Source organism: Erpetoichthys calabaricus, chromosome 6 (genome assembly GCF_900747795.2).
Source record: "Erpetoichthys calabaricus chromosome 6, fErpCal1.3, whole genome shotgun sequence".
Lineage (NCBI taxonomy): Eukaryota > Metazoa > Chordata > Cladistia > Polypteriformes > Polypteridae > Erpetoichthys > Erpetoichthys calabaricus.
The window spans coordinates 13,258,482-13,277,071 of NC_041399.2; the positions used below are offsets into that span (position 1 = coordinate 13,258,482).

The 18,590-nt window shown below is 41.3% G+C and overlaps 1 protein-coding gene across 1 annotated transcript in view; it reads left to right on the forward strand.

The window, feature by feature from the left end:
- The window catches only part of LOC114653209 (cadherin-7-like), a 322,615-nt gene that overhangs the window by 275,650 nt on the left and 28,375 nt on the right, over window positions 1-18,590 (forward strand). Inside the window, 1 exon segment of the mRNA XM_051929318.1 lies at window positions 3,771-3,888. Within this exon segment, the coding sequence (XP_051785278.1) occupies window positions 3,771-3,888 (118 nt within the window).

Sequence of the window (18,590 nt, forward strand, 5' to 3'; positions counted from 1 at the left end):
ATACGAAGGCACCAAATTATGAAGGGTCTTGAATGTAAAAAGTAAAATCTTAAAATCAATGCGGTAGTTAACAGGGAGCCAGTGAAGGTGCTGAAGGACAGGAGTAATGTGTTCTGTGGAAGAGGTTCTGATAATGATACAAGCAGTAGCCTTCTGAAGCAGTTGGGGTTTGTGGGGAAGGCCAGAAAGGATAGAAATACGATAATCACTACGAGATGTAACCAGAGCATGAACAAGAACAGCTGTGCTATTAGCAGTAAGAAACAGGTGTAGAGGGCTAATATTACGTAGATGATAATATGCTGACCGAGTGATATTATAAATATTTGCTTGAAATTTGAAGGTACTATCAAGAATTATACCTAAACTCTTAACCTGAGAGGATGAAGAGAACAGAGAATTATCAATAGTCGAAGAAATTATTGTCACATTTGGCCAAAACAGTTATAGTTCCATTCAGAAGAACCTCTGCTTTATCACTGTTTAATTTGAGAAAGTTGGCAGACAACTTCCTGCAAGCAGTCAGAGAGGGAAGAAGGTGGAAGAGCTTAGTAGACAGTGTGAAAGAAGCCCGGCTACAGACAGACACCAAGGACACACAATGTTCAAATGTATTTTACAGTTCTTTCTTGCACACAACACAGTGCCCAAAACAGTCACAACAATAACTCAGTCCTTTTACTTTCCTTTACTTTATTTGTTTCTTCTGCCACCTCTAATCCTCTCCTCACAAGCTCCGTCTTCTTCCTCCCGACTCCAGACCTCCTACTGGAGTGAGGCGGCCTCCTTTATACTGCACCCGGATGTGCTACAGGTGCTTCCCGATTAGCTTCTGGCAGCACTTCCGAGTGTGGTGGAAGTGCTGCAGAACTTCCTTCCAGAACTGTCTGGGCCACGGAACCCAAAAAGTTTGAGCTTCAAACTCCCAAGCCAGTGGCCCCGATACAACCCAGGGGGGCTGCCCTCTCATGTCCCGGGAATAAATTGCCCTTCTCTCGGTCCCCTGCTCTTCCAGGCCTCCCTGCAGGGCATAAGCCCCGGCCATCCATCACAACAGATAAAGCTGGGTGTCATCAGAATGACAGTAGAAATGAATATCAAATTTCCTAAAAATATGTGAAAGAGGCAGAAGCCAAAGCCCCGGCAAATACCATTAACAAGTAGCAAATTTGGGATTTGGAAATTTGTAACTGTACAAAGTGAATTAAAAACTTGACTTTGCAATAATTTATTGCATGAACAAATTAACAGATATGTCATTTCCACATGTGGAAAATTTTAAGTCCACCCTTGACTCTAACAGCTGGTACCGTAGTCTCATAGATCATCCGGGAGAAAGTTTCTCCACTCCTTCATGCAGAATTCTTTCAGCTGTGTCATGTTTGAGGGGTGTCTTGTATTCACAGCTTGTCCCCCTGCATGTCTATGGGATATGGGCTTTGACTTGTCCATCCCAGGACTCTCCTATCCTTTCTTTTTTGGTATGTTTAGGGTCATTGTTATGATGCCAGTTCCACTATCTCTTATGCTTCAATCATCTGACAGATGTTTTCCTCCACCGCCCTTTGCTATAATGAAGAATTCATTGTGGATTCTGCGGTGTTGAACTGGCCAGACCCTGATGCAGCAAAGCAACATCAAACCAGATCATTTTCACCACAATGCTTTACAGTTGGTATTGGGTCTTCTGGTCAAATTCTGGCTTTGGTTTTGTCTTCTGGTCATATTCTGGCTTTAGTTTTGACCCAACATACTGTATCTTTTGGTGCTGAGGCCAGATAACTCTGTCTTTGCCTCCTCTGTCCAAAGCATATTGTTCCAGAGGTTTTGGTGGTTGCCTCAGTGTTCACTTTAGTCTTGCCCTGTTATTTTTTCTTGACTGCAAAGATTTCCTTCTGACATAACCCCATATACAACTGGTTTGTTCAACCTCTTTCTAATGGTAGATTCAGGCATTATGACATCAACAGTGGAAAGAACTACCCCCAGGTCCCGTGATGAAACTTCTAAAGACTTTGTTTAGCATCTTTGTGGTGCAGGCTGACCTTGGCAATTTGGGAGTTCTTTAAAATCTTCACTTTTACACAAGCTTCCAGAAAGTGGAATGGTTGATTTTAGATTGTTTCAAAATAAATTCCCAGACTCATAGGTATCTATGCCTCCAAGAGCTCTTTCAATCTCGGCATGGTGATATCACACACAAAAAGAGCAAATGAAACTAAATGTCCATCCATCCATCCATTATCCAACCGCTATATCCTAACTATAAGGTCACGGGGGTCTGCTGGAGCCAATGAAACTAAATGTCTAACGTTTAAATAAGAAAGGATTAGACAAGATCCTCTCTAGTGAAATCTAATCATCTGCACCTGATCTGGAGCACCTCATTCAAATTTTAGGTATATCACTTGGTGACAAGTGCAGGAGTGTACTTCTTTTTTCCACATGTGATATTTCTATGGCTGCAGTGGGCTGGCACCCTGCCCGGGGTTTGTTTCCTGCCTTGCGCCATGTGTTGGCTGGGATAGGCTCCAGCAGACCCCCATGACCCTATAGTTAGGATATAGCAGGTTGGATAATGGATGGATGGATGGATGGATGGATGGATGGATGGATGGATGGATATTTCTATGGTGTTTGTTATATCACCTTTCTCAATAGATGCTGTTAAAATGAAGGTCAAATCTTGATATGTTCAATTATGCTATCCTGGGGTGTACTGACTTTTTCAGACGAATATGGCAAAGATAAATGCCATGGAGATTTGTCCAGGATGGAGTAGAAGGCTTTATTAACATCAGTTACAGTATATAATTGATAAGTGCAATTACAGGATGAAAACATTATTAAAAAATAAGTCTATCTATCTATCTATCTATCTATCTATCTATCTATCTATCTATCTATCTATCTATCTATCTATCTATCTATCTATCTATCTATCTATTGTCACACAAACGAGTCACAGACATCATAAAATCGTATATTGTTTCCTGACTGCAAAAGTTGCTTTAGATAGCGAGAGATGTTCAAAGAACAGAGTCCAAAACAGAATTGATTAGCATTGAGACAAAATGACATTTTTTTAACATAGAGTATGGCAAATTATGTCATTGGCTCTGGTACCGGAAGTGACATCTTTGTGACCGGACGTGACGTCATCATTGGTGACAGAACCAGAAGTGACGTCATCATTGGTGACAGAACCGGAAGTGCTATCTTCGTGACTGGATATGATGTCATCGTTGGTGCCGTAACCAAGCGGGATTTCCCAAGAATGGTCTGCAAGAGACTGAGAGAGACCGTCAGCAAACTCTGCCACCCCCTGGTCTGGCGTAGAATTACTATTATCTAGATGTTTTAGCTGTTTCCCATGCGCACATGTGTGACACTATCTATCTATCTATCTATCTATCTATCTATCTATCTATCTATCTATCTATCTATCTATCTATCTATCTATCTATCTATCTATCTATCTATCTATCTATCTATCTTTGGATTATTTTTAAGGACGCCTTAGTGACATACAGAATGTACAATATGTCTCCTCCTATATGTCTGTAACAGTGTGCAGCCACTGAGAAAACTATGTGTTGTCTCCACGGTAATAACTGTGCTGTAGCTTGTGACTTCTTCAGATGCCAGTCAGTTTGAATGCACTGCCTTAGCCCAACTTTTCAACTCACATCGCAGTGCCTTCATCATCCTCTTCTTTTTTGTGATATTGACAGATACATTTCCTGCACTTTTTTTTTCTTTGTTCCCAGGTTATCCAAACAATAAGTGCTGTTGACAAAGATGAACCGCCCAGTGGTCACAGATTTTACTTTGCCCTGACTCCAGAGACGGCAAGCAATTTAAACTTTACCCTCAGAGACAACAAAGGTACGCCTTTAATATTCATTGCAATAACATAACTCTGCCAAAGTGCTGTTCTTGACACAAAAGGCCTTATTCAAAGGCATTTACTGCTGGTTCTAAACAAAGTTCGGTTACTACTTGGACATTAATTAAGGAGCAATCAGTGCCAAAGTCATTTTTATCCTTGAATTAGCTGTCATGGCAGTAAAACTGTTCTTTAAATCACTAGGACACCTAGAGAAAAACAGAAGGGCCTCCAATCATTTCTAAGTGCTGCTTTTCACATTCTGCATTTACACCACTTTGTCTGAATTAGGTTGAAATGCACTGCGCAGACTGAAATTTTGATCGGCCTCATGTAGCGTAAACACAAGCTGCAGCCTGAAAAATGAGCAAGTGTACAACAAGGGACGGACTCGAAGGGGGTTTGATAAAGGTGACGTCAAGAGCACTGTATATATTAATGTAATAAATGATTGATGATGATTACGAGAATGGAGCTGCATTTTTCATCAGGTGCCTTGGTGACAAAGCAACAGCATTCAAAAGCAACAGTTGTGACTTACAAGGAGTTGTAGTGGCCTTTTGGATTTTTGACAAACCGGTGTTAAATAATAAGAAACCTACAAAAGAAGAGGTGGTGATGGATACATCTCACTACCTTTGTAAATTACCTCTGTTTAAGGTGACCCGTGCTAATGATGAGCCATCACTACACTCTTTTCTTTGTCTTTCTTCCTGCATGTGGAGGTGAAGGAATATTAATGGGTTGATCGACTTCAATATGTTGCTGGGTGACAGTGTCCCCACCTTCTATGGTAACACTGTTAAAGGAATAATACTCCACCCAGAAACAGTGAGTTCTCAGCTGGTTGAGTCTTTAAACACCGACTGACATGAAACCGAAAACTTAAGTGGCATAGGTTTCCATGGCAACCAGACAGTACCCAGACGAGACAAAGGTCAAAGACTAAAAATTACAGGGTTAGTTTCCCCAAAGCAATATTGACTGATTAAGAGGGGTTATGGGAAACACTCTAACAAAAGATTGTGTACAATTTGCACATTCATCATAAAGTTGCCTGCTAATGGATAAATTCTGTATTTTTCTATAAATTTTAAAAAACAGATAGGCAGTCCTAGCATTTTATGTTAGAACCTAATGGGTTGTGGAACACTTAGAAAACAAAAGTCTAAAAAAAATTTACAGAATACGTCCATTTTTAACTTTCTTAACACTAGAAACGCTGAAGCCTATGAAAAAAGCTGTAAAGTCAGGCCACCTTAAATTCCTTTTCACCTCTTCATCAGCATCTTTTGTTTTGCAAATGTGTCAATCAGCACAAGCAGCAAGAACTTCATTAGTACTATAATTTCTGCTTTAGTTATATGTTCAACATTTCTTGCCTCGCATTTCCTGTCATCAAACATTTACCCAGATATTTGTAGACACGAAACACACATGAAATGTCCGTGTTCCAAATAGCAATATATTATTTACCCTAAACAACTCCAGACACCTCACACCCAGATAAACAGACTTGAGCTGGGAGAACTTCAGCTGCGTTGGTGGTGGTGATGGAATAGCAGGCTGCTTGCTGCTTGTGCTGATTGACACATTTGCAAAACAAAGACGCTGATGGAGAGGTGCAAAGCAATTTCAGCTGGCCCACCATTACAACTTTTTTCATAGGCTTCAGGGATTCTAGTGTTAAGAAAGTTAAAAATGGGTGCATTCTGTAATTTTGTTAGACTTTTGTTTTCTGAGTGTTCCTCAACCCATTAGGTTCTAAAATAAAATGCCAGGACTGGCTATCTGTTTTTTAAAAATTATAGAAAAATACAGAATTTTGAGCTATGGGTAGTGACCGAAAGAACGAGATCGCGAATACAAGCGACTGAAATGAGTTTCCTCCGCAGGGTGTCTGGGCTTTCCCTTAAAGATAGGGTGAGAAGCTCAGTCAATCGGGAGGGGCTCAGAGTAGAGCCACTGCTCCTCTGCATTGAGAGGAGTCAGATGAGGTGGCTCGGGCATCTGATCAGGATGCCTCCTGGCCGCCTCCCTGGTAAGGTGTTCCGGGCACGTCTAACCAGGAGGAGGCCCAGGGGAAGACCCAGGACACGCTGGAGGGACTATGTCTCTCGGCTGGCCTGGGAACGCCTCGGGATTCCCCCGGAGGAGCTAGAAGTAGTGGCCGAGGAGAGGGAAGTCTGGGGCATCTCTGCTCAAGCTGCTGCCCCCGCAACCTGACCTCGGATAAGCGGAAGAGAATGGATGGATGGATGGATACCGAATTTATTACGACTTTTTTCATGGGCTTCAGGGATTCTAGTGTTAACTTGTTATTCAAGTTCATCCATCTATTAAACACCCCATCTCTGTTCTGCTCAGCTCATTATCGCTTAATCCTGCCAAGTCAGTGAGCTTCCTTGGGGTGGTGATTTGATGACCACCTGCCATTCAGTGACAACGTTACAACTGTCTCCCAGTCTTGTAGATTCGCTATATACGTCATCCACAAGATCAGACCATATCTGACGATGTATGCATAACTCCTGGTTCAGTCTTTGGTCTTGACATTCCTGGACTGCAGGAGTACCAGCATGTGCCACCAGGCCACTGCAGATGATTCCAAATGCAGTGGCACATCTGGTGTTCAACACGTCACACCACTTTTGAGATCACGCTACTTTGACTTTCTGTAGAAGCATGTGTTTTTTTCAAATCCTTGGCGTTAATCTACAGAGCAGTCAATGGGCCAGCACCTACGTATATGAAGAGCTGCATTCTTCATCAGATACCTTGGCGACAAAGCACCAGCAGTCAAAAGCAGCAGTTCTGACTAACAAAGGGTTGCAGTAGCTATTCGAGTTTTTCAGTTATATAATAACAAAACTAAAAGGAAGATGTGGTGAAGGTTATATTTCAAAACCTTTGTAATTTACTGCCATTTAAGGTGGGCATGGCGAAGTGGTGGCTCTGAGGCTAAGGATTTGCACTGGCAATTGGAAGGTTGCCAGTTCGAATCCCATAAATGCCAAAAGTGATTCTGCTTCGTTGGGCCCTTGAGCTCCATCCTGGGTATGACTTTAATCTGCATCCAGCATCTGCAATTAGGTCCTCCAACCTGCAGGGAAAAACGTGGGGGTTGGTGGCAGAATTGGGACTCCAGCCATCATAAAAAAACCTCAGACTGTTCCATTCCATCTGAACTTGTGTGTTGCTGAGGTGTCACCCATTGCATGGTTGCGTTCGGGTCCTAATCTGGGATCCTGAGGTGGTTTGTCATATGGTGGGTGCAGCAATGCACTGTAGCAGCATGTGCTTCTAATCTCTCTGTCTCTAAGGTGAGCATTCTTAGTAATGAGCAACCACATTTTAACCTTGTTACATTTCACAACCTTTGTAATTTACTACTGTTTGAGGTGTGCCCTCTTAATAATGAGCAGCCACACTGTAACGCTTCTTTTAAATAGGTTAAATAGATAAACCGCAGGTGCTATGAGTATACTCTTCAACCCATAAAGCAGCAGAAACAATAACTGGATAAAAGGTCACCATCACTACTACATCCTGATCTCACACCCGAATACAGAAAAGCCACAAATGACAATTAAATGAAAATATGGATACAGTACATTAGAAAACACAAGTCCAATAATTTATTTGGTGACCCTTCTGACAACCTCCCAAATAAACTTATGAATATTTCAGACATGCACACCTACTCCCCCAGCACACATAAACAATCATATAAAGTGAACTCACGATGAAGTTCAAAAATTTCTCCACAGTGAGGTTTTATGATTTTTGAGAACAACCAAAATGACAAAACCAAATAGCCAAAGCAATCAAACCAAGCTTAAAAAATGACAGAAAGAAAGAACCACCCTTGGAAAATGCTCCTTGGTTAAGATCATAAAGTGAGTCATTAGTTTGAGCCCAGCTTTGTGGGCCATCAAATTCTGGTCATCTGTGGCAGTTTTGGGCAGCTCTTTACATTCGTTGTCCTTCACGCTGAAATGGCCGGATCGAAATCTGGCAAACCGCCTTTCCATAGACACCAAACTCGGAGGTTTGATCCCAGCACAGCTGACATTTAGCGTTCACATTCAACAGCAGTTTTTCCTGCTGTGGTGGAGAAGGAGAATCACAGTCTGAATGTGCTTCTTATCAATGCCCGGAATTTCACTTTCTATACGATAGACGCCTGAACTCTCTTCTCTTGTGGTGTACATCATGACTTCCTGAGAAGATGAAGAAAATTTTTTAAACTCAGTAATAATGGTGCTCTCGATGTGAACACCAGGAAAGCTTGAGGAAGACTGTTGGCTCAGCACACTATCTGAATGCACCTTGTATGCAATTAGGTTAAGTGCTGCTTTAAAATAGATAGACACGTAGAAGAATGACTCAAACTCCTTGACCAGACAACTACAGAAGTGTAATAGCCATTTGCTAGTTCTTTAGCTTATGTTAAATCAATAGAAGTATTTTCCTAGTATTGATAACATTGTGAAAGACCTCACCCTCGGACACACAAAAAGATTTGGGGAAGCCATCCATATATTGTGCCTAGCTGCAAAGGTTAATTGAAATTGCACAGATGTGCTCAGGATGAGTTCTCAACATGAACTGATGAGTAGTGGCAAAGATGACGGCTTTAAAGGCCATCAAAGGATGTGATATCATCTATGTTGGAATCGGAAGTGACCTCACTTTTGGGGCTGGAAGTGATGTCTTTCTTAGCCCCCGAACCGGAAGTGATATCTTATTGGGAGTCGGAACCAGAAGTACCGTCACTCTTGACGCCGAAACCAGAAATGATGTCATGTGTGAGAAATCAGGCAGGTTTTTCTGTGTTTGGTCTGCAGAGAAAACAGAGAAAGGTTTAGTGTGCCATGCCACCCCTTGGTCTGGCGTGGAATTACCTTCTTTCAGTCCACTCAGCTTCCTCCTACTCGCATGTGTGTGACAACATGTTTGTCTATATATTAAAGCATAGTCTATAGCTGAATTAAAATGGAATATTCCAATTATTTCTTGACTCTCTGACTGTTGGTTAGTCGCAGTTTATGAACTGCCTTGCAGTAACTAGATTGTGGAGGGCACACAGTTTCTTTCTTTCTTTTTTTTTTTTTGCATTTTATTGATTTTATTAAAATCAAATAACATTCCATACAAGCAAGTCAAGTTTAACAAAAATAGGTTTGAAACACATCAACAGCAAAAATAAATTAATAGATAAATTAATCTACTCTCTCTATATAAAATCCTAAGCCTAAAAGTCCAATGATTTTATGTGATGTTTTTACATCACGTTTTTTGTCACGCTTTAAAATGGGCTTATTTTAAAGCCTACATATATATGCTTGGTATAATTCTTTTCAGAATTTGTCGAACTTTAATGTCATGTTGTTAGATTTGCATATTCTTATTCTGTTTGTAAATTATAAAGTAAAAAATATCAAGGACTCATGTCCCGCGAGACGAGACTTTGTGCCAAGAGATTTAACTACGCCCGGGGCCGGAAATAAAAGACAAAGAGTAGGACAGCTGCTGTACAGGCTTTTAAATGTTCAAAGCGGCATGCGAGATGCAGATCACGCAGCACGGCAGCAGCAGCAATCAAGCAGCTGATCAAGCAAAGAGGAGGTAAACAAACAACTGTATTTGTTTCCCATTGTATCACCATTTAAGAGGGGGTTTCGGAGGAGCGACCACGTCTCCTTGGGGTGTGTTCAGCCCCTCTCTCTTCATAACATGAGCGGCTGAAACGCGAAGTGGCAGGCATGTAGCTCAGGCTGGTTGGGGGTGATTTTGGCAAGCGAAGCAAGCAAGAGGTGAACCCCCTAGTGAATTAATAAAAATGAGTATAATAAAATAGAGGGGAGAGAATCTGCTTTCTCAATTTAAATGCTTACTCTAAAATGTTATTAATTAGAACCTGCCAGGTTTTGAAAAGATTTTGTACAGATCCAGAGAATTAGATTTTTTCCAATTTCACAGTTTCAAACCGTACCTTATTGAACACACCATATCTCGTAACGTATTGTTTTGACCGTATTGAATGTGCCGTACGTATACAGTTAGGTCCATAAATATTTGGACAGAGACAACTTTTTTCTAATTTTGATTCTGTACATTACCACAATGAATTTTAAATGAAACAACTCAGATGCAGTTGAAGTGCAGACTTTCAGCTTTAATTCAGTGGGGTGAACAAAATGATTGCATAAAAATGTGAGGCAACTAAAGCATTTTTTGAACACAATCCCTTCATTTCAGGGGCTCAAAAGTAATTGGACAATTGACTCAAAGGCTATTTCATGGGCAGGTGTGGGCAAGTCCGTCGTGATGTCATTATCAATTAAGCAGATAAAAGGCCTGGAGTTGATTTGAGGTGTGGTGCTTGCATGTGGAAGATTTTGCTGTGAACAGACAACATGCGGTCAAAGGAGCTCTCCATGCAGGTGAAAGAAGCCATCCTTAAGCTGCGAAAACAGAAAAAACCCAATTGCTACAATATTACGAGTGGCAAAATCTACAGTTTGGTACATCCTGAGAAAGAAAGCAAGCACTGGTGAACTCAGCAACGCAAAAAGACCAGGGGCCTCATGCATAACACCGTGCGTAGAATTCGCACTATAACATGACGTAAGCACAAAAGGCGAAATGTGCTTATGCACAGAAAAATCCAGATGCAGGAATCTGTGCGTTCGCCAACTTCCGCGTTCTTCCGCTACATAAATCCCACTCAGCGTGGAAATAAACGCACGTGCGTTTATAGTTCTTGGGATGAAACTGTTTGTGAACCGCGAGGTCCGAACAGGAAAGGCTGTGAAGCGTTGGTTGGATGAGAGCAGTTCAAATAGCGAATGGCTGAGGTAGTGAGTGCTTGATGCTGTATACCGATAATTCTCTTTCTGATCGCTATAGATCTGTGATTAACACTCAGATACAGTGATATAAATACTCCCGAGTGGTGCAGTGCGAATAATATGGAAAAAGATGATCCGCTGTGGCAACCCCTAATGGGAGCAGCTGACAGAAGAAGAAGAAGGTGCAGTGAGAGTAACAACGCTAAAGCAGTTATGGTATTTAGAATAGTTTGACCATTCTGTGGACCATTATATTGTTACAGGTTAATTACAATCAGATGCATTCAATTTATGAACAATATGCAGTTAATTTCAGTGTATTTGATAAAGCCACCGTTGTGGATGTGGATCTAAGAAAGGTTAACCACACAGGAACAGTAGCACTGTTTTGACGCTGGGTGCTGCCAGTCTGTAAAACCGAGCGGAGAACTTGCGTACGACAGGGTATGAGGTACCGTGGAAAAATGGCTTTGCGCCAAGTGTAGGTTTTATACATCGCGATTTGAACGTGGAAATGTTCTTACGCGTCATTTCTGTGCGTACGCACCGTTTATACATGAGGCCCCTGGACATCCACGGAAGACAACAGGTGGTGGATAATCGCAGAATCATTTCTATGGTGAAGAGAAAACCCTTCACAACAGCCAAGCAAGTGAACAACCCTCTCCAGGGGGCAGGCGTATCGATATCCAAGTCTACCATAAAGAGAAGACTGCATGAAAGTAAATACAGAGGGTGCACTGCAAGGTGCAAGCCACTCATAAGCCTTAAGAATAGAAAGGCTAGATTGGACTTTGCTAAAGAACATCTAAAAAAGCCAGCACAGTTCTGGAAAAACATTCTTTGGACAGATGAAACCAAGATCAACCTCTACCAGAATGATGGCAATAAAAAAGTATGGAGAAGGCGTGGAAGAGCTCATTATACGAAGCATACTACATCATCTGTAAAACACGGTGGAGGCAGTGTGATGGCTTGGGCGTGCATGGCTGCCAGTGGCACTGGGACACTAGTGTTTATTGATGATGTGACACAGGACAGAAGCAGCCAAATGAATTCTGAGGTGTTCAGAGACATACTGTCTGCTCAAATCCAGCTAAATACAGCAGTCAAATTGATTGGGCAGCGTTTCATGATACAGATGGACAATGACCCAAAACATACAGCCAAAGCAACCCAGGAGTTTATTAAAGCAAAGAAGTGGAAAATTCTTGAATGGCCAAGTCAGTCACCTGATCTTAACCCAATTGAGCATGCATTTCACTTGTTGAAGCACTAAACTTCAGACAGAAAGGCCCACAAACAAACAGCAACTGAAAGCCGCAGACATGAATGCCTGGCAGAGCATTAAAAAGGAGGAAACCCAGCATCTGGTGATGTCCATGAGTTCAAGACTTCAGGCTGTCATTGCCAGCAAAGGGTTTTCAACCAAGTATTAGAAATTAACATTTTATTTCCAGTTATTTAATTGTCCAATTTTGCTTTGAATTTCCTCTAAACCCTTTTAAAATACACTTTATTGGACTGAGAAGTTTCTTTTGTATGCATTTGTCTTATCTTGCCTTACCAACTCAGTAGCAGCTGGATTTCAAGATCCTGGCAAAAACGTTGCTACAAACAGATTGCAAATAAAAAGTCACACGGACAAGCTGAAATGTAATACAAAATTGCTACCCCCATAGTGTATATTCCTTGTAATTTAATGCTCAGTTTTTTCTTCACACAGATTACCAGGATCCATTTCCACCCCTGACCACACAGATAAGCTAGGTCATGCATGAATACCCCTCAAAACTGAAGTGCCGTGTGGGGTTCTGAATGCGTCTCTCCAAATATAACAAACTCTTATGACTTCAGTGTTGTATTAAAAATATTTTTGTGAAGACCCTTTCATAGGGAAAATACCTTCAGTGTGGTTAAAATGGACAGTCCCACTGGAATAGCTTTTTCTTAGAACATCAGTGTAGAATTTCTATTGCCTGTGACTTTCAGCACATCTGTCCATTTGCCTGGCCTGTACAGCTCACCGCCTCAGTTTGCCTAATTATATCTGGTGCTACTGCAGCCTGGTGTTATCAATATAATAATGTTGTCAAACTACGTGTATTACGGTAGGATTTAAAGGTAATTATTTCTACTTTACTTCCTTGTAGCAGATAACCTTGTCAACATGTTCACGTGCCTGTAGAGATACAAGACCAAATTGAAAGCATTTGCTGCACATTCCTTCATCGTTCATTAGTGACTTGTCATTTTTGACTGGAAGCATGTTAGGAAGCTATTAAGAACTCGAGCAAGTCTTGAAAAAGTGATCGTTCAAGTTCATAAACGCATACATCAAGGCTATTTCTAGAATAATGAGCACCACAGGTGTCTGGGCCATTCACCAAGCAGTTTGATGTACTCCAGAGAAAGTAATAAATGCCTGTTTTACACAATCTCTACAAGTTTGTTGCACAGAATCTTGTTATCTTGTATGTTACTCATCATGATAATGGGAATTGGTTTTTCCTTAAGAAAATTTCAGAAATTTAAAGGTATACTTCACCCAAAAATAATATATATATATTTTATAGATTATTATTATATATATTTACTCTGTTCAATGCTTGCCTGGACTGGTTGTTGGGCAGGGTCGCAGGTTCCAGCAGCTGTGGGCCATCTGTTGGAGATGAGAGATTCACTGATCTTGACTTTGCTGACGATGCTGTGATCTTTGCTGAGTTAATGGGGGCTCTCGAGAGACTGATTGAGGAGTCTGAGTGTCTGGGTTTGCAACATCCAGGCCTTTAATGACCTCTTGGAGAACGGCCATCAGCAGTGTGTCTGTCTGCGGAGAGAGTTTGACCTTAATCGAGAGGTTTACTTACCTCAAGAGTGACATTCACGTCTCTGGTGACTCTTCCTATGATGTCAGTAGACGGAATGGGAGACCAAGGGGGGGTCATGAGGTCACTGGAAAAATGGTGTGTGGCACGCCCAATATCTGTTCAAAAGGACAAAGGTCCAAGTCTTTAGAGTCCTGCTGCTTCCCATCTTGCTGTATGGTTGTGACGTTATTCAGTGTCCCAAGACGAAGACTGGACTCCTTCGGTACTGTGTCTCTTGGGAGAATTCCTGGGTACCGCTGGTTTGACTTTGTGTCGAATGAGCGGTTGCTCACGGAGCCCCGAATGAGGCACATTACCTGCATTGTGAGGGAGTGTCAGTTACGGCACTACGGCCATGTGGCACGTTTCCCCAAGAGTGATCCGGCTCGCAGGAGCAGGCCAAGGAGACACCCATGTAACACCTGGCTGTGGCAGATAGAGGGTAATTTCCAGAGGGGGGACTGGACCGTGTGTTTGCCTGGGGTGTTGCTAACCAGGATCAGAAGCTGTTTCGTCATGTGGTTTGTGTGGCAAGGCGCTGTACCAGTGCATGCTCCCCAACCTGACCTGACCTGTCTCATTTAATTTGTATTGATGGCTGAGAAAAATGTTTAATCTGGTGTCTTCATGCAGAATGGCTAGAACAGAAATCTATAGTGACCAAGGTTAAACAACTGCAAAAAATATCTATGAAAAAAATCTCAAGTTACTTATGTCACATCATCCACACCTCAAGTCATATGTTCACAAAATACCAAACACATGGATTTTTTCTAGTTATTATTCAATAGATCTTTTAGAGAAAATACTCACGTAAACTAAAATAGAACACGATCACGCACACCAGGGCATTTCAACTGAAGACCCGCCTCCCCGCCTCATTCATTGGTCAGGAATCCAGCCCTGTGACATCTTATTCATTGTCTAACAGTGCATTTCACATGATATCAACAGTGCAGAGTTCACTGACAGTTGAGTACAACTCAACTCAAGAAAAAATGAGCGAAAACTTTTTCACAAAGAGAATATGCGTCGGACATACCATATTCGAAGTGCTTCAACAAGCAGAAGGTCAGTTCACACATGCAGTTTCCCAAACTATATACTCCTAAGGTATTCCAGCTGCAGATATGAATATAAATGTAACAAACAGAGATGGGTTTACAATTCAAAATCTTGTTTGTGTCCATGTGTGGTACATTTTAATTCAAGAGTTAGTGACTCAATCCACTGTCATCATGGACTTTTCATGCACAGCTGTTTCATGGATCAACTGAGAAAGATGGATCACAGTGATCAAAGAAGAATGGTGAAAACCACACAAGTGAATAGCCAGGCCACAACCAAGCAAATCTCATCGGAATTCAGCAGTAGTGTGCAGAATGTCATCTCAGAATACACCACCTATTGGACTGATTGGACTGTGTTGAATGGGTTACAAGAATCACAGATAATGTTGGGTGTTGAGGTCATCAAAACAAAGCCTCATCTCCTTTGGGCACAAAAGCATCAAAAGTGGACCACTGAGGAGTTGAAAAAGGTAGCATGGTCAGACAAATCCAGGTTGTTTTTGCTTTGTGCTGATGGGACAATCAGAATTTAGTGCAAACAACATGAGTGTATGGAACCATTTGCTGGTGTGAACAGTACAGGACATTCGTGGCAATAAGATAGTGTGGGAAATGTTTTCTTGGGGAACGTTACGGTTGAAATATATATTAAAACTAGGCCTAACAGCAGTAAAGCTAAAAAGCAAAAACAAAAGAACACTATGTAGAACTCTTACACTTGCACATTGTCCGTCGTACTTGCCATTTGAATTGGTAGTGTAGTCTATTTCTAAACATTAGTGATGAACAAGACGATTCATTCAAAATGAGGTTTACAGTGAAACGTAAGAGTTTATCCATCCATTTTTCCACTCATTTTCTACCACTTATCCAGGCTTAGGTCTTAGGGTCAGCAATCTAAGCAATGATGCCCAAGCATCCCTTTTGCCATTCCCTGAGTGGGACGCCAAGGTGTTAACAGGCCAGCCGAGAGATATAATCTGAATGGTGGTTACTATATTATGTAGGCAGGCAGTGCACAGGGCAGATGAGAGCCACAAGTAAGGAGCCATGGAAGATATGGAAGAGGGAAATCAAGGGCGAGCCAAAATGGTTACTGATTAACCCTTAGGAGGCGATATTCCTTACTTCAAGTTCAAAAGAACTGAAAATCCCCCAAAACCCTAATTTCGTTGAGCTTTGCTTTTTGCAATTGTAAAAATGCATGCAAAATGAGTTTTTGAGGTGATTTAATGAAACTATATGCAAAAGGAAATCTGTATATTCCACTCGTCACTACTTGTTTTTGTAAACATATTCCCCAATGTATAATATACTGTAAGCTTCTTTAATAACTAGTCTGTCACTTCTGAAGGCAGCATTTATAAGAGTCATGATTTATGCATATATAACACTGCTTATTAAAACGAGTGGTGTTTTCAATGATTCACATAATTCAGATAATATTTTGGATTAAAAAAACAAGATTTGTATTTTATTCATTCGTGAATTCGTTCACTTATTCACTCTCAAATCCAATTATTTCTTTGAAGGAATGTAAAGCCCTGGAGCTTATTTCAGCAGTTTTGGGAGCAAGAAACTCATCAACACTGTATGGAATGGCAGACTGATGCACTTACCCACAGTAGTCTTCTATATCAGACCAGCACACACTTGCCAGTTAACCTAACATGTGTACACATTTGGGATGTTTGAGGAAAACAGCGAAACACAGAGGAAGATAGAAAAATGTATAGACACCTCAAAAAGGAAGGCAAAAGAGGGCAGTGGTGAGAGTCGAGGCACAAGGCTTCGAGGAGGTTTGTGAAAAACTGGAGACAAAAGAAGAAGAGACGAGGATTTTTACAATAATGAAGACCAGGAACAAGGCTGGGAAGGATTTCTTGTCAGATAAAGCAGATGAAAAATGTGCAAGGTGTGGTCTTGAGTGAGCATGATAGGATCAAGAAGAAATGGAAGAAGTACTTTGAAAAGCTGTTGAATGAAGAAAAGTCAAGGGTAGTATCTGGGGATGGAGTCCCGATTGAAGGAATTAGAAAGACAAAGGAGGCACTAAAGAGAACACAGAATGGAAAGGTAACATGACCAGATGAGATGCCAGCAGAAGTTTAAAAGAGTTTAGGAGAAGACACAGCAGATGTGTTGATGGATCCAATGCAGACGATCTATGGGCTGGTGAAAATACCACAGGAGTGGAGGAACAGTGTGATTGTACCCATTTATAAGGAGAAGGGTGACATTCAGGATTGTGGAAATTATAAAAGAAGTGCTTCTTTGATTCAGTCCCAAATGCACTTCCGCTTAATTTCCACTGATGTCCTTGAGTAGGTGACTCACCATTAACTTCTAATTTATCAATGACTTTAAGGATTTTAAATACCTGGATTAGGTCCCTATGCAGTCTCGTCATCTCGAGACACAAACGCTTCAATCTCATTCAAGTTGTTACTGGAATATAACATAAACACTTTCGCAAAGGTATAATGAAACAAGTGTGCTTTTATTCAAGAATGTAACTGAATAACAAAAAAATTCAAGTGACAACAAGATACCAAGAAGACATTATTCACCAGTGCTTGTGTGTCTGTTGATATGCCTTCAGCGATATCTTTTACAGGTAGCAAAACTGTTACAGACTGAAATCAAAGGCTTCTTCTTTCTGGGCACATTCACCGTCAGCACAGCACTACCAGATCTAAACAGCAGTGTGGCGAAGTGACTTTAGCTGCAGGTGGAAGTCCCATTTTACTTTATGGTGCCAAGTAGAGTTGCGTTGCATTACAGCAGTCTATTAGCCAGCGAGCGCGCTGTGAAGAAGCTGTCTGTTGTTATGGTCCTGCCTTTGTCCAGTCTGATAGTGGTCACGGGACATCGTATCTTTGATTGCCTGTACAACAAACAGTTCTGAGCAGGCATCAGCCACAGCACTGCTCATGTGAAAAGAATGGAGATAAATGCCATCAAACTCAGAGAGGAAGAGGCAAGTTCCTTGTATCACGTGAACGTCACTGAGAGAATATAAAACCGAATAATAAAAAAACAAGCGCTAACTTTTACAAGTAGCCAAAATTTACACCGGGTGTTACTGACTCAAATCAAATGTGTGTTTTTATTATATTGTAGAAATAATAACAATAGCAGCTCACTACTCAAAACTCGGAGCGCCTGGTCTCAAACCTGGTACCTTCGGGTTATAAGGCAGTACTTCTTACCTCTGCACCATTCAAGAATACATGTAAACTCCCTGTCAATTGACATTTGAGCTTGAGTTTTTAACTCATTGACAGCCACATGTAAATAGTATGCTTTTTCTTTTCTTTGGTTGTATTCTTGAATGAAAGCGCACGTGTTTATTTGATATTTGGACTAAAGTCTTCACACATTATGCACTTCACGTCATTATTGGTATAACATGGAAAAAGTTTCTGCTTTAGGTATGCGTTCAGCATTTCTTGTATTTCTCACATTTCCTTTCATCCTATGCTTACCCAGATCATTGTAGACACGGAAAACACATGAAATGCATGTATTCCAAATAACGATATACTGTATTATTTACCCTGTATAACTCCAGGCTCCTCACACACAGATAAGGAGCCTTGGCTTGAGATGGGAGAGCTGAGCTCCGTCAAGGCAGGGGATGGGACAGCAGGCTGCTTGCTGCTTATGCTGATCGATACATTTGCAAAACAAAAAACACTGAATGGAGAGGTGCGAAGAGATTTAAACTGGGCCAGGATTACGAGGTTTATCGTAGGCTTCAGGAATTCTAGTGTTAATTCTCTGAGTCTGTCACAGTAGGCCATGTTTTCAAGTCGTGGGATGCACTTGGTTACTCTCCTCTTCACAGCTTCAAGTGCTGTTATGTCTTTCTTGTACTGTGGTGACCAGAACTGCACACAAT